This window comes from Lichenostomus cassidix, chromosome 20 (assembly GCF_008360975.1).
Source record: "Lichenostomus cassidix isolate B80296 chromosome 20, HeHo_3.0, whole genome shotgun sequence".
Classification (NCBI taxonomy): Eukaryota; Metazoa; Chordata; class Aves; order Passeriformes; family Meliphagidae; genus Lichenostomus; species Lichenostomus cassidix.
In genome coordinates, this window is record NC_139500.1 from 11,062,147 (window position 1) to 11,077,705 (window position 15,559).

Sequence of the window (15,559 nt, forward strand, 5' to 3'; positions counted from 1 at the left end):
TTTGCCCTGTTCTTTGGATGTAAAACAAGTCCTATGGAATAGAAAAGTGGACACTTTTCCTCAAAAAAAAAAAGCTTTCCTCAAAGTGGACACATGAATACACTCATTTTGCTGAACACCTTTCAGAACAAAGTGCCAAGATGAGACACAGGGGAGCTGTGGGAAGGGGCAGAGGAGGCCCTGGAGTTCCCCAGAGTTCCTGGAGCAGAAGACCAGGAGGGGCTGTCAGGGCTGATGTGGCCTTTTGGACATTTTGGTGGGTTTCAGAGCCTTGACAAGGCTGGCAGGTTCTGGGGAAAGGGTGATGCCAGTGGCACAGCTCCTGCTGCTGCTGAGAGCTGGAGAGGGCAGAGCTGTCCCTGTCAGCAGCAGCAGCTGCCTGCTCCATCCCTCCAGCCCTGATGGCAGCACAGGCATCCAACTCACCTCTCCAGGACTCTTTCCTCACACCATTGATCCAGCCCTCTCCTCCTCCTGATCCTCAGACAACTATTATCATGGCAGAAACAGCCTGGCCCTGATTGCTTTCCAGCCCCTCAGTCTTTAGGCAACAGATGGCTGTGCAAGTACTGATGTGTGAAGCATTTTCATGTGCCTTAACAACTGCCTTAATTATGCAGCATTGTCATTAGGACTGGACAGGTGATTTAGATCTGAATATCTGAACCCCTTCGTCATCCAAGGATCTAAACCAACACTCAGAACCTGGCAGCTCCAGGAGCAGGGCTGTTTTCTGGGATAATGTCAGGTCCTAGTTGTCAGAAACCTTAACATTTTTTTTAAAACTTTTATCCATGGCTGAAAAGTTCCCAACAATAACTTTCAGGTGTGAATTTCCCTGAAGTTTGGCTATGAGTGATGAACAATTAAAAAGGTGCACTTGGGACACTCTGTATTTGTCCATTAGCATTTACAGAATCATTTATGTTGGAAAAGATTTCTAAGGTCATCAAGTCCAACTGTTGCCCCAGCACTGCCATGTCCATCTCTAACCCATGTCCCCAAGTGCCACATCTACACAATTTTTAAATACCTCCAGGGATGGTGACTCCACCACTTCCCTGGGCCACCTGTTCTGGTGCTGGAAAGCCCTTTTGGTGAAGAAATGTTTCTTGATATCCAGTTTGAAGAGCCATAAAAAAGAGCTGACATATCTGTGGACATTCATGGGTTTGCAGGCACAGCTACAGGTGCAGTGGTAAAACAGGGAAAACATAATGGTGTGCAACTGGGAAAATAAAACACAAGCTGCTGGAAAGACAGGGAAAAATGCATTGGTAAAAAAAAATAAATAAAAATAGAAAGGAATACAACAAAGCAAAAATTACCACAGGGTGAGCATGCTCAAAAAACCTCATTCCCAGTCATATACTTACAAGTAATAGGAGTAGGAATATGCATTTCTTCTAAACATCGACGGCCAGTCAGATGAACGAAATATCCAAAAGGAGAAAAAGAGAAAAGCATATAATTAGATTTAGATGAACTCTAGGAATCTTTTTCAATATACAAAGTGTTTGTGTTGTTTTCTGTACTGAGCTCCACTTCTTTCAGGAGCTTTATGTTGTGAGGAATAAATAGACACTGAACTGGAGAACTTGTGTTTCTACTCCTGCCACCATGAATAAATCCCCTCACCTTTTAGTTCCCTCATGTCAGTAACATGGGCAACGAGACTTAATTTTGCTTCTCAAGTGCCTTGATATTTTTGAAATGGAGAGAAAGATGTCAGAGCTATTCATATAAATAACAATAAATAGGGAAGTGACAATGTAAGAACGCCACAATTTTGGAATATTTAGACAATGAGCAAATTGTCTGATGACAAATCAAGCTTCATCAAACTCTAAGATGCAAATAGCTCATTAACAATTCAAGCATCACTCCATATTTATAGCTGAGCACTGGGGGTATGCATTAGCTTTGTGCATCACTGTGATTAAGCATTTTCTACCACAGTTTCTCAACAATTCATTTCACAACATTTTGAGCAGCACCACAAACTGAGCCTTGGCAATCAGTTACAGCTTAAGAGGTGATGTTTTCACTTCTATAACTGGAAAGGGGCTTCTCTAAAAACACTGATTGCCGACAGACCTAGCCCAGGGTGGTACAGATTTACCACAAGAAGCCGCAAAAGGAGCAGCAGTGGTCAGGAGAGAGAAAAACAGTGAAACACAGACTTCAGCCGATTGCACAGCTTTAAAATCCCACCCCTAAAGATACTAGGCAGACTAGGAATCTTCTTAGATTAGCTTAGAATAGCTTAGAAATACCAATGTGGTGTTCAAGTGTTCACTTTGACAGTTGCTCTGAGCACAACTTCCATAAGCACACCTGGATCAGCTCAGTCACTCTGAGCACCATCACCTCTTTAATGTGCACACAGGGGGAAAAAGGCTGTTCATGAGGATTAAACTGAAGGGACATGGTTTTCCTGGTGATGGCCTTTGCTATAAAGTTGATGTTCTGGCCAGATTCCCGATGTATGCCAGGTTATCTGAATGGCACAGATTCCCAGATACACCTGGATGTATTTTAACTAAATGCTATTGTCTCCTGACAGCCAGAAATTCTGCAGGTCCTAGCAATGCATGAGTCAAGGTGCATTGATTGCCACTGAGCTTCCCTGTGAAAATCCAAGTTCCACTGAGCCTCTAAACAAAAGGGAAAATGACCAGGATGTGGAAAATCAGAGCCCACACAGCTGAAGCCCCTAAATCCCCAAAATTATTCCATTAAACCAACTCCTCTGAGAGCCAGGAGCAGGGTTCACACAGCCCTATGGACTGTAACTGTTCCCTTGAACATCTCCTGGACTTTCTGCTGCTCTCCTGTCTGCCACAGACATCTGGGATCCCACCAGACTCATGGCCCTCATTAAAAATTGCACATCCCTCCAGAAGCTCAGAAAGATTTGCTCCATAGGGATAGAAAATAAGGGAAGACAAACAAAAGGAAGATCATATTTTGGAGTTGGACAGTCCATTTTGGCTCAAATCCTCCCAAATATGCAGCCTGAAATAAGGATTTACAAAGGAATATTTCAAAGCTTACTGTGAAAACTGGTCTGAGTTGTGGTTCAGTAAAAACTTGACCTGATCCTAGAATGTGCAACAAAACCCAAAAGCCCTGCCTGTCTTAAACAGGGAAACAGGAAGGACATGGGTCATCAAATGTGCAAATACCCCTTTTCCTAATTCTATCCTATAGCTTGGGTATGCTCTGCCCAAAAGGCTTTGGGGTTTTATTTAATTAGTTTGAGGTAACAACCTAAATCCTAATCCAGAATAAAGAGCTGAATTTTCATAGGAGGAAATAACCCTATACCCTACATAGCCCCAAATCTCCTTTTTTGCTACCAACAGCAATTTAAAGAACTTATTTACAGTGCACCCATGACAGGCTGTCTGATCCTATTTATTCTGTCTCATATTTAAAGGGGTCAGTGGAGGCTTTTTCTGCTCAAACACACAAGCCTGAGAGGTGTCACATTCTTCACTCCAGGGAAATACAAGTCACAATTACACCAGAATTAATACTGCCTAGATGAAATCAGAACTGACCAAAATCAAATCCTTTGGGGAGGAGCAAAGTCAAAGGGTATTTTGTCCTGAAAAAATGTCGTTTTGTCTTGTTTCAGCTTGTTTTTACTAATTGATCCTGTATGTTCTATAACACAAATTGGTTTGATTAATATTAAGGACAAAAAAACCAAGCTCCTTAGAGAATTAGGAATATTTTCATACAATAAAAGTGAAGTATTTCACGATATGACATAGATACACACATAGAGAAATTTATCAACCCCAAGTTCCAACTAAAACTTTCAGACAACAAACAAAGTCGAACCCAAATTTTCCACTGCATAAATACACTGGTTGGCTTAATTTAGATTTATATATCTGACTAAACCCTCTAAAATTCTGTCAGCCCCCAGAAATTTTTGAGTTCTTGCATCTCCATCCCGTCTCCATCCTGCATCTCCAACTGATGTCTTCCTTCTCTTCTAATCTCTCTCCTTCCTTTTCTCTGTTTGGCTAACAAAATGCTTTGTCCAGGAAATCCACCACTGTTACCAACGAGCTGCAATGCCCTGGACAATGAACAAATGTCACTGCTGGGGTATTTTCCAGCTCCATTTGAAGATAACGTCTCAGTTTATCTCATTAAATTATTTTTCTGAATTGCTGCCTTGCAAAGCTACTCTGTTTGTACTCTGAGGAGCACTTGGTGCGCTGAGAAGGAAACTCTTTTTAAAGTGAAGTTAAGGCAAACATGGAATGCAAGAGCTTGAGCTCCAAATGCTTTTGTTTGCAAAACAGAAAGAGAACTTTGTTGTTAAAGTATTCTCTCAGAAGAGCTCAAGCTTTCAGCTCTGCTCCTCCAGAAGTTCCAATCACTTTGTGGTCCAAATCAGCTTCTCCTTTTATTAAAGCTGATCCCAACCCGCATTAGTTTACAAATGCAATGAGCCTGACAGGCTGAAATTCATCTTCAGGGAACACTTGTCCATATGCAGCTCCAAGCCCCAGTTGGATGTGGCTGGTGGTGCCCATCCAAGGGAGCCCGGGAGGGATGTGCTCAGCAGCTCTGGAGGTGCTGGAGGTGTGCTACAGCCTCCCTAGCCTCCTCCCACACTCACAGCTCCTAAATGGGAAAAGATTTTAAAGTCAATGAGCCGGTTTATTCCTTATTTCAGTGTGTCTTCCAGGGGGTATCCTAGCAAATTGCAGCAGAGACAACAAGAAATACAGACTGCAGGGGTTTTGCTTGTCTGCCCTGGGAGGGGCTGGGGAAAAAACACAGAGGAAAATGTAATTTTCCAGCTCTAGGGAAAAAAGGGAGAAGTTAGATTTCTAATACTCGACTCGCCTCCTTTCTAATGTTAACTTAGAAGAAAATTGCCCAGGTTTACAGAGCCTGTCGCAAAACCAGAAGGAGCAAAGTTCTGTCCATGGGACATCACACCCAAATTCACCTAACACTGCTGCTGCAGGGGTCAGGCAGGTTCCACTGAAGGTTTTGGGAGCTCTCTGAGGGTGAGCCCAGGGCAGCAGGAGCTTGGGAACTTCTCCATGGAGCACATGGGGGCTCGGTGTGCAACCTCTAGAACTCATGCTGCATTATGTGTGGTTTTGGTTGGGGGTTTGTCTGTGTTATCTGTGAGATAACAGTTTATGTTGTAGCAGCCATGACAGCCACAACATCAGAAGAACCAAATGTTGGAAAAATGGCTGGGATGGGGCAGCCAGAGCTTCTCTGGGCAACCCCTGCCAGGGCCTCACCACCCTCACAGGGAACAATTTCTTCCTAATATCTGATATAAACCTCCTCTCTGTCAGCTTGAAGCCATTTCCCCTTGTCCTGGCACTCCAGGCCTTTGTAAATTGTCTCTCTCCATCTTTCTTGCAGGCTCCCTTCAGGGACTGGAAAGCCACAATTAGGTCACTCAAAGCTTCTCTTCCACAGGCTGACAAGTTCCAATTCTCTTAGCCTTTCCTATTAGGAGAGGTGCTCTTTTTATCCCTTTGTTCTTCTCCATGCTTCGTGACTTATCCCTTCACATTAATGATCATTTAATTATCATTATTGCTACCCTTTGCAATAACAACCATTCTGGATCTCCCAGGACAAGTATTTCTTCTGGGACTACAACCCTTAGTGTTATGGAAAAAGGCATTAACCGCTGCCCTCTGTCACACAAAAAGAATGTTTTATCTTTATTTTTTCTTCTTTTGGAAGAAGCCAGGAGGTCCAAGATGGAAGCAAAGCAGAAACTTACCTTCTCTTGATGGTGAGCATTGCTCCCAGGAGGATAATAACAAACATCAGGAGACCAGCTATAACTCCAGCCATTTTCACCGTGCTGTCCACTTGCTTTTCTGGTTCCACTGCATTGGAATTCTGGGTGGAAGCTCCTTAAAAGATGGAGGGAGAGGAAGGACAAGATTGAAAAAAAAAGTTATAGGGAAATTGTGCAATGATCCACTTTAAATATTCATTTGAAAACCTAGCAACATATTTGCAATCAAATTGCAATAGACAATTGTCCATCTAACCAAATCTGCCTTTAATGAGGGCTAATGACAGATAATTCAGAGCAGTAATAGGGTGTAAAATCCAAGTGTAGTGCAAATGACTCTAATATTTTACTAAGTTATACTGTCATGGGGAATTTACTCTTCTGAAACACTCAGCATGCACCCAGAAACAGGAGAACAGTTCTAATTTTAACCTCAAACAGTCTAAATGGACTTGCAATCCTTACTCATTGAAACAGTGAACACAATGACACGTAATAATAATAATACTTTTGGCAGAAATTTTTTTCCCTCTAAAATCAGCTCACATTTGTGTTTCTTAGTGTACTGGAGGCATTTTAAGTAGCCATCTCCCTGATTGTTGAGACCATTTCAGCACTGCTCATTATACACCTCAGCTCTGCCGACTTCACCACTTGCTGCACAGAATTTTTCCAGATATAGCTTAAGCCACTGAGCTTGATTTAGAAAGCCCCACAAGATTTGAGTCATGGCTACTCTACAGACTAAATAAGCCTGTCTTCATTATATTCCTGTTACACTTAACTACTCCTAAAAATATCACCAGTGCAGTTCACAAAGTTAAATGAATTCATGTTACAGCAGATCACACTCTTGTCTTGGGCTTCACCTTTGCTGCTGGAGTCAGCCAGCTCTTCTTCTACAGCTCAAACACAGTAGGGAAAGGGAATCAAAGGTGGACACAGAGGGCTGACAGCAGAAGACCACAATGTTTTGCTCTTTTAACAGCTCTGTGCTGCTGACCTTCAGGAAATCTGAATCATTTCTGTTCATGAAGTCACTTGCTCAGGGATATAATATTCAGTCAAGGCCGTGTGTTGGTGAGCCAGCAGTGTTATTGTCACTGGGGTATTGTTTTGCCTCTTTGCCACATGTTAAACTGCATATGCTTTAAAAGATGATGCAGTGATAAAAGCACAATTTCACTTCTCCTGCAGCTAAGCTGTTAATCTAGTTTAGCCAGAGCAAAACACAATATTTACCACGCAAAAAGGGCTGGCTCTTGGAATCACACATACAATTTTCAGCTTTTGCCCCTGACAACTCTACTGTTTTGCTGCATTCACCAATTTGCCCATTCAGTTAAGAGTTCACTGATAACTTCTGTGCTCACACGCCTGAAATGCATTAATGGGACTCCTGAGCAGGAAAATAAAATAACGTATCAGTTGCATTTTCCATCTTTATTTGACAACCTCTCCCACAATCCTGCAGTAAATGTGTCCAAGAGGTGAGCTACACACCATCAGACAGGCAATCCTGACACTGCCACACAACAAAGGCAAGGAGAAAGGTACAATTTCTCCCTGAAAATGGCTAAAACTCGATTCATTTGAAGTGAAAGTCAGAAGTGCTCCAAATTATCCTTCAGCCGAGCTGCAGTTACTCCTACGACCCTAAATAATAGGTGTTGGAGAATGGTTTTCTACTATAAACAGCACAGTCAGCCCCTCATTTCTGTACCATCTGAGTGCCCTCATGAAGTGTGAGCCATGTTAAAAGAAGTAAGAATGTGCTGTCAACTCCATCTCCTAACCCACCAGATTGGTTTGATTTTGCCAGGCTGTTGCTCGTTCCTCCAGGCAATGTGTGGCCAGAGCGTTTTTATCTGATATTTCCCACCCCACTGTAAGCTCCTGCAGTTCCAGGAGGAGAAGGAAGGCTCATTATCCATCCTGACACCTCCACACTGCACTGACTGATTCACTCCAATCTTCTGGGCAGCTCCTCCTATTTCTCCTGGCAAAGGCCAACAATTCCTTTAGGCTACCAGCCCAAGCATTTGTGAGTTGTCTCAGCTAATAGTGCCTAGGAATGGAGAATATGGCAGTGTCAGCAAATTCCTGGCTCTGGGATTCTCAAAGCCTTGCAGGGAAATTTACTGTAAAATTCCTTTGTTTTCCCGATGTTCTGGCATATTTTCCATGCAAACACCTCAATCTCCTCTGGTTGCTCTGGTTTCCCACCTGCCCCACCAGCAGCTGTAGGTGAGAACATTCCTATCCTGGCAGGAGGAGGAGTGAGCTGCTCCTGTCCTTGCAGAAGATGATTTCTGCTGCTCCTGACAGAAACTGGTTTAGAATTCAGTTTTGCTTCCCTCCTTTATAGACATGCAGGATCTGAAATCCTCTGAGCACAGCAGCCCATAAAAACTGCTGGGATGGCCACTTCATACAAACATCTTTAAACACACTTGCAAAGCTCTGCACTCCTGTACTTGAGGGGCCATCCTCTTCTTTTTGAAAAACCATGTTTATATATTGCTGGCATTAAAAAGCAATGAAAACAAACTATCACTGTTTTCCAGTGGTTACGTCCACCACATTTCCTGAATGAATTATTCCCTCTAACAGAAGCTGGATGCTGGAATAAGACACAGAGCAGGTCAGCACTGTTATTAGTGTGTGTATTTCAGAGGCACCCAGAGCCCCACAAAGGTCAGGACCCATTACTCTGCACTAGCACAACGTAGGAGAATTTTCTGCCCTAAGCTTGCTTTCTTAATAAGGAAGGCAAATGACAGAAGGCAGTGCCAGAGGAGTGAAGACTGTATGTCCCTTGACTTCCTATCTGTGCGTTCCCTAGTGCACCAGGCTGCTGCTCTCAGAGATATTCATTCATGGATGTACAAAATCACCATCCCAGGAGCCACAGCAGTGGCCTGACTGACTTTCACAGGCTGTGCCATTCACCCAGCACTCCACTGGCCAGCCAGAGCTATTTCAACATCTTAGTCCTTTCCTAGCAACCCAATCAACTTTGTTTTTCTTCAATCCCATTCAAAATCCCCTGATCAGCATCTCTCAGTGAGACAGAACACAGCACAGGATGCACATTCATGGCAGACACAGTTCTGAGATGCTGCAGAGATGCAGAGAGAGCAGGGCAGGGGCAAATGGCCAATTTCCCAGAGCTGTCCAGCTCATCAGCCCAGGACAAGTCAGGTTTCTGCATCATCACACACACTGATAGTTTAATTAAGGTTTAAATTAAGGTCTAATCTGGCCATGCTTCTGTTGCTTCATAGAATCACAGAATACTCAGTGGCATCTAAGGGAAAGACACCATGGCAGTCTTCCTCCCAGCAACTTCTGCACAGGTCTATTATATGAAAATAAGCCACCAGATATAAAGCAACCTCCTCTGTGGAGGTGGCACTCTGAAAAACATCCAGGAAAGAATGATTTACTGAGTGGATGTAGCTAAGCAGGGCTGATAGTACAAGTTTCTTCCATAAAACCTATTTCACAAACTGCAATTTGAAACATCCTTTACTTTAGGCAGCAATTACAATATTGCATTTTTAAAAAAATGACACTGCCAGGAAAAAGAATTTAAGAGAGCCATAAGCAAGAGGAAAAGTCAGGTATTTATGTGAGATTTCCAGAGGCACAGAGAACAAACCCCTGCAATGGAAGTGGTACCACAATCACCAGTGACACAGTGCAGGAGAGAGAAGCATCCCAAAGCCTAACAGGAGCAGAAGAGAAAGCAAATAAAATGACTCTGAGGACAACTGGCTCAAATATTCAGAGTCAAGGAAAGGGCAATGCAAGTGTGAAGAAAGGAGGGACAAACTGAGAGAAGCAACACAAGAAATAGGAGGTTCAGCCACCACCAGGTGACAGGAAAGACCCAGCAAGGGACAAGCCTGGCAAAGATGAGGTTTGGTTTCAAATTTGTAGCACCTAAGAACACAGCTTCTTCAGAGAGAAATCCACTCTTGGAACAAAAAACAATCAGGAGACTTACTTCAGAGCATTATTTAACCCAGAAAAATTAATGAAAAATATTGGGCTCCCAGTCATTATGCTTTGAAATGATCTGCACAATCAGAATAATTTCTTTGCTGCACATAATGGCCAGGCAGTGGGCTGAATGTAAAATCTCCTAATAGACCTAGAGGCTTGTATTGAAAAGACAGCTATTCTCAAATCACTTGTAAACATGATTTCCTTTATTTATTTTTTTATGGCGCTTTCTATGTGAGCAGCCTACAAATTATTAAAGCAGCTCTGCATGCAGAAATGTTTTCCCTCATGTTTCCAGCTCCTGATAATGTCTATATCTGTAAAACACAGTCTGACATGCAAACACAAGGGCAGACAGCTACCTCCAGGAATGATAGCGCTGAGATAAAGGTGGAAAGGCACCTTTTAAGGCACCTTTTTACATCCTGATGTGGAATTCCCAGCAGCAGCCCTGGGTGGCAGCTGACCACACCCTCCAGCAGTGTATTACATTAAAAAAAAACCTTCAAAAATCTATGTATGATGCTGCTGCCTCCACATATCCTGAGCCAACAGAGTGGAACAGCTCATCACATCTGAAATCCAGACTCACTTTGATTATTTCTTTGATGTAATTCATTAAAAAAAGGATGTCACAAAGAGGATCACCACACACAACGTCACTACACCAATTTTCCACCTCCAGTTACTGAAGACTGCAAACAGCACAGGCTTATGACTATAATGAGACACACTCACTTCTTTAACACAGCTCAGAAGGAATAGAGAGAATGATGAGAGCCAAAAGCTTTCAACCATATTCTGAGCAGAGAGAGCAGCAAAACAAAGCAGTCCTGGAGAGAAAGATGGAGCAGAATTTGTATGAGGGATTTTCAGGCTTACAGGTGGAATCTGTAGGAGGCTGAGGGTAAACACACAGTGAGGAATCAGCACTGCTAAACTGAATGAGGATTAAAAAATAGCTGTAAGTGAATAATTGATTCTGGAGATTCCAGGCAAATCCACCACAAAGGCTTTTCTTTTCTCCTCCTGTTTTTCTTCTTCTCTCTTCAGAACAGAAGCACTTAATTTGTGCTGAAGGCTGATATATGGTCGCTAAGAATCAGGAAGGTTATTAGATTTCCCTGAGAGAAGAGCTCAGCTAAAGAGCAGCTGCTGTGATGCCAACAAGTGATGGGACAGTTCAGAGGGTGAGAGCATGTTTCCATTTTAACTCTCCACTTCTGCAGTTATTAAATAGCAACTCAAAATTATAAAAATGGTAAACAAGTACAATTCCCATTATCACAAGTTCAGATTTACAGATGGGATTTCATTTTTGTGTGGTCTTGGACACATGAAGATCAATCTTTTGACTGATATACGCAAAAACTTCTCAGTGCCTGACAATGCTATGGATATATAACAGATTCCCCACAATTATTAACTTTTGCCCCAGTCAGTCCCTGTAAGCAGTTACCCTGCTCTAATCATGATTATCATGAAAAACCCACAGCCACACCAGCTGCAAAACCAGTGAGCAAAGCCCAGGCATGGGTGGAAAGTGAGCACTGAAGTAAAATCACCTTTCAAGCCTGACCAGACAAAGGTGCTTCAAGTACCAGGGTGACCTACAAAAACCTGCCCTGGAGGGTTTCACCCCAAGCTGGGTGAGCAGCATGGAAAGGAGGAGTCTCTCTTACAGAAAAAGCCCTTTTCCAGCCAAAGGGAGTCAGCTGGGCAGGGTCAGGGAGTCTGTACACACACTGTACGTGTGCAGCATGAAACACCAGGAGGCTTCCTGCACTCTGCCAAGTTGAAGCTGCACTTTCAGGCATGCCTGGAATGAAGATTTCTCCTCTTCAATAATACTACAAAACAGTCTTTTTCACACCTACCTTGTGGTTTTATCACATCTTCTAATGCAACCAGATAGTTTTTTAAAGTCCAACTCCTGGAAGAAGCTCAGAAGCTCTATATTAATATCAACCCTCTTTCTGAATACTGGATTATCAGAAAATCTATTTAAGGGAACAGGCATAATGTATTTGTAGCAGCCTTGGGTCTATCACGCCTTTGGAAGTGTTGTTAAAGGAGACTGATGATGGTAATCTGTTTATGAAAACCATTTGAAGTGATCCACAGTACCTGCCCAGTGGCTGATACATCTCAGAAAGGATCTGCAGATATCAGGAAATGGAGACAAAATCCCGATCATCAGTGAGTTGGTGTGAGGGTGTGAAGGTCAGGAACATGAAACACTGCTGTCCCCTAAAACATGAGAGCCCCACTCCTGTCTGCCCCCTCTTCTGTCCTATCTCTCCCCCCTGTGCAGAAGAGGCTTCAAGGGACATAACAAGAGTTCTCCCTGCAAACTTTTAAGGAGAAGAGATGAAAAACAAGCCCCTCAATTTCCTGAGTGAGGAACCATCCATTGCTCCCTGCATTCAAACTAAGTAAAACAAAACCAAAGGAAATCTTTCCTTAATTTGACATTCACTTGTGGCTTTAATGTCCAACTACTGAATTTTCTGTAATTTCCACTCCTTTATCTGACTACCAGTTTATCTGCAAACAAAGGTGAATGTTCAGTGGATTAGGACCAGTCACAACACATGGCCAAGAGCATCCTTTCCCACCAGGTGAGTCTTGAAAAAGGACAAGATCCCCCACATTGCTCCAGGTAAATCCTCCCTGCTTTGATTCCTGGAGGACTTGGCTCATGCTGCTATAATACATTATTTTGGTTTTTCTAAAGACTTTTCTCTCCTGAAGCTACCAGTCTGACCCAGCAGTGGATGCTTTGAATTACAAAGGTGATGTTATCAGAGTCTCCTGTTGCTAATCAATCCCAAATTTTATGATAAGCACTCTGCACCTTCTCCCCTTCCCTCCAGTTGCTTATTTTAATTGGGGAGCCCAAGATTAGGGTCTGGCAATGCAGCAGAGCTGTGGAGCAGATAATGACCTCTGGACACTGGGCTGGAATTACCAAACTCAGTCCACTCCTGGCCTCATCCAGTTCTGCACTAATTCAAAGCTTTTCCATTACCTCCCTGGGATAAAGAAGCCCCTAAAGGGATTGTGATGCACAAAATTTGTGCTAAAAAATAACTTTCAGAAAGCAGAGATTTGTTCAGGAGGAAAAACAACCAAACATTTTCAGGCATTCAACTTAAAAAGTGTGATAAACTCCTCTGAAATAAATAGCACAAAACAGAATAAACCTGTCAAAGGAATAATATTCCAGTGTATTAGAAGACAAAATGCAGCAACAAACAGATTTGAAGTGGGATTAGATCTGTTTAAAAAATACATTATCTGTCTACAAAACCAGAATGCATTTCAGGAAACTTAAGAAGCCTTTTCAATGAATTTGAGGGAGCAGGAGTTATTAAATGAACATATTTCATAAGCCGCAGAACTGCGTGTGAACAGCAGGAACTTTTTCCCTCTCATTTTCCATAGTTTTTTACAGTCTCTCCTCCCACCCCAAGATTTCCCTGGTCTCATTTCAGACCCAGGTTCTTTACTGAGATCTCAACATTCTCCCAGGAAGTTTCCTTCTTCCAGTGCTGATGCAGGACCTTTTCTTCCCCTCTTAAAAGAGTTTAAACTTTGCAGTAATCCCAGCACGTTTTTGCCCCTGTATCATCACAGCTGTCCTGATGTGTAGTTGAAATAATTGTTGGTGAGGAAGTCATAACTAGGTAGGAGTAACCAACCATGCAGCACTGGGAGAGGAATATTCCAGCAGAAATGTAATCCATCTAAAAACTGAAAACCAACCCTCCTTTCCCATTAATCACATCCCAGTCACTCATTCTGTGCACATCAGGCTGAAGCAGAAGAACCTATTTCCACAAGCTGATGGGATCTCATCTCTACATTTAAATTTTCTGGAGTTAATGATGATCCTGGTCCCAGTGTTCCACATGATGGGGCAATTTTATGGCACACAGACCTCCAAGTTCATTCTGATGGAAACTGCAAAACCCTTGAGAGGTTCTGAGCCTCCCCACTGTGAGTGACTTGGTGCTGCTGAGGCTCAGAACTGCAACATCTCTGACTCCAGCAGAAGTTTCTATAGAAACTACAGTTTCTATAGTTTCTCTGTTCCTCTACAGAGGGTTTACAGAATCAAGTTTTCCTTTTCTTGTCTTCATTTCTCTGACTGCAGGACTCAGCTGTCTAACAATAGGTGCAATAATCAGCCCCAGAAAATGGCACAGCTCCTTTAATTGGAAATACAAGCTCAGGGGACCTCAGCCTGTGCAGAGGGCTATCTGTAGGGCTTTTCCATCACATTCCAGTGCTCTTGTGAATATTTAAGAAGTGCTGAACCCCCAGCTGACCCTCAGCACAGGCAGATCTCCACCTTGGCACTGAAGGAATGCCATGAAAGCACTGTCCCCCTTCATACTGCAGTTGGAGTAGCTGTAAAAGTAATTTCTCATGCAAAACAAATATTAAACAAGCAGTCATGAAGCTGCTCAGACCTCTGGAAGTTTGACCAGTTCTCCTTCTCCTGAACTGATAATCACCTGTGCTCAAGAGGCTGGGTGGGTTTCGCGTGGTCACCTCTTGTCTACCTATCACTGCTAAGAACAAGCAAAATGGTTCCCAGGCAGCATGCACAAGAAAAAAAAATAGGAAAAAAAATAAAAATGTACCTCATGATGGTTATTATAGTTCCATTCTTTCATTTGCAAGAGCTCACATTTTAAGGAAAGAAGAAATTAGTATCGGGAGATAAGGAACCATTAATGAGCCCTCTGCCTTGGTTTCAATTACACTGTGAAATTCATTTAATGCACTTTAGGAATACAAGAGGTAATCGCTCTCTCTTGGTAAGAGGTTGCAATTTTTGCTAATAAAGTGTCGATATAAATATGTTGCTTTAAGACAGGGAGAGCAAGTCAGTTAATTCAGAAAGAATGGGACATATTAAAACAAATGCTGTCAAGGAAACCAAGTGACAAAACCTATAAATAACCTGTCTGAATGAAGATTATATGGCAGCGAGCTGGTAAATTGAGGTTTAATTATAAACATTTTTAAAGAGTGTTTTATGTTAATGAGATGCATCCAGGTGCCTAATGCTGTGAAAGATTACATTAGTCCAGTAATTAAAAAAAAAAAAAAAAAGGAGTAGCCCACATGAGGAGGGAAGTGTCAAGAAACCTGAGACCAATGAATCTGAAAATAAATACATATGTAGATACAACAGGTTAATAATGTTTGTGGGTTTCAAGCATGCTGGCAAAGAGTGGGATGGCTACACAGAGTGGACACATGCAGGGAGCTTTCTGATGGATCCCAAATGTCACCCCAGCAAAGGCTGGCAGTGACTCCCTGCCACTGGCCCTTCCCACAGGTACCACCAACCCCTCCAAGGAGTCCCTGGATGGAGGGAAATGAGCTCCATGGATGTGCTGGGCACCCCCTGGCTCTGCTTTGCTGCTCTGAAATGCTGATGCCACCCCCTCTCCCAACATTTATTAACCCAGCATAAAAGGATTTCAGAGCTTTTTCTTGCCGCCACAAGAATTGAGTTCATCCAACACAGGGAACCACGCAGAGAGAGCACCAAGGTTGATCTGAACAGCCTAGTTCTTACTAAATAGGAGGGAAGAAAACTGGGAAACCTCCAAAACCCTTTTTTTTTAGTGGGCTAAACCACTTTTTAAGGAGTTCTCTGCTTTCCTCTCCTTGGTGTCGAGGCAATGGGACACAGCAAGCACGTTCCCTGCTGAGGAGGCA

The 15,559-nt window shown here is 42.8% G+C and overlaps 1 protein-coding gene across 1 annotated transcript in view; it reads right to left on the reverse strand.

Annotated features, from left to right (window-relative positions):
* PTPRT (protein tyrosine phosphatase receptor type T) overlaps positions 1-15,559 on the reverse strand; it is a 416,079-nt gene that overhangs the window by 65,940 nt on the left and 334,580 nt on the right. Inside the window, exons 14-15 of the mRNA XM_085079316.1 lie at positions 5,786-5,921; positions 1,377-1,406 (exon numbers count right to left, since the gene is read on the reverse strand). Of these exons, the coding sequence (XP_084935442.1) occupies positions 1,377-1,406; positions 5,786-5,921 (166 nt within the window). The remainder of the gene's footprint in view (positions 1-1,376; positions 1,407-5,785; positions 5,922-15,559) is intronic.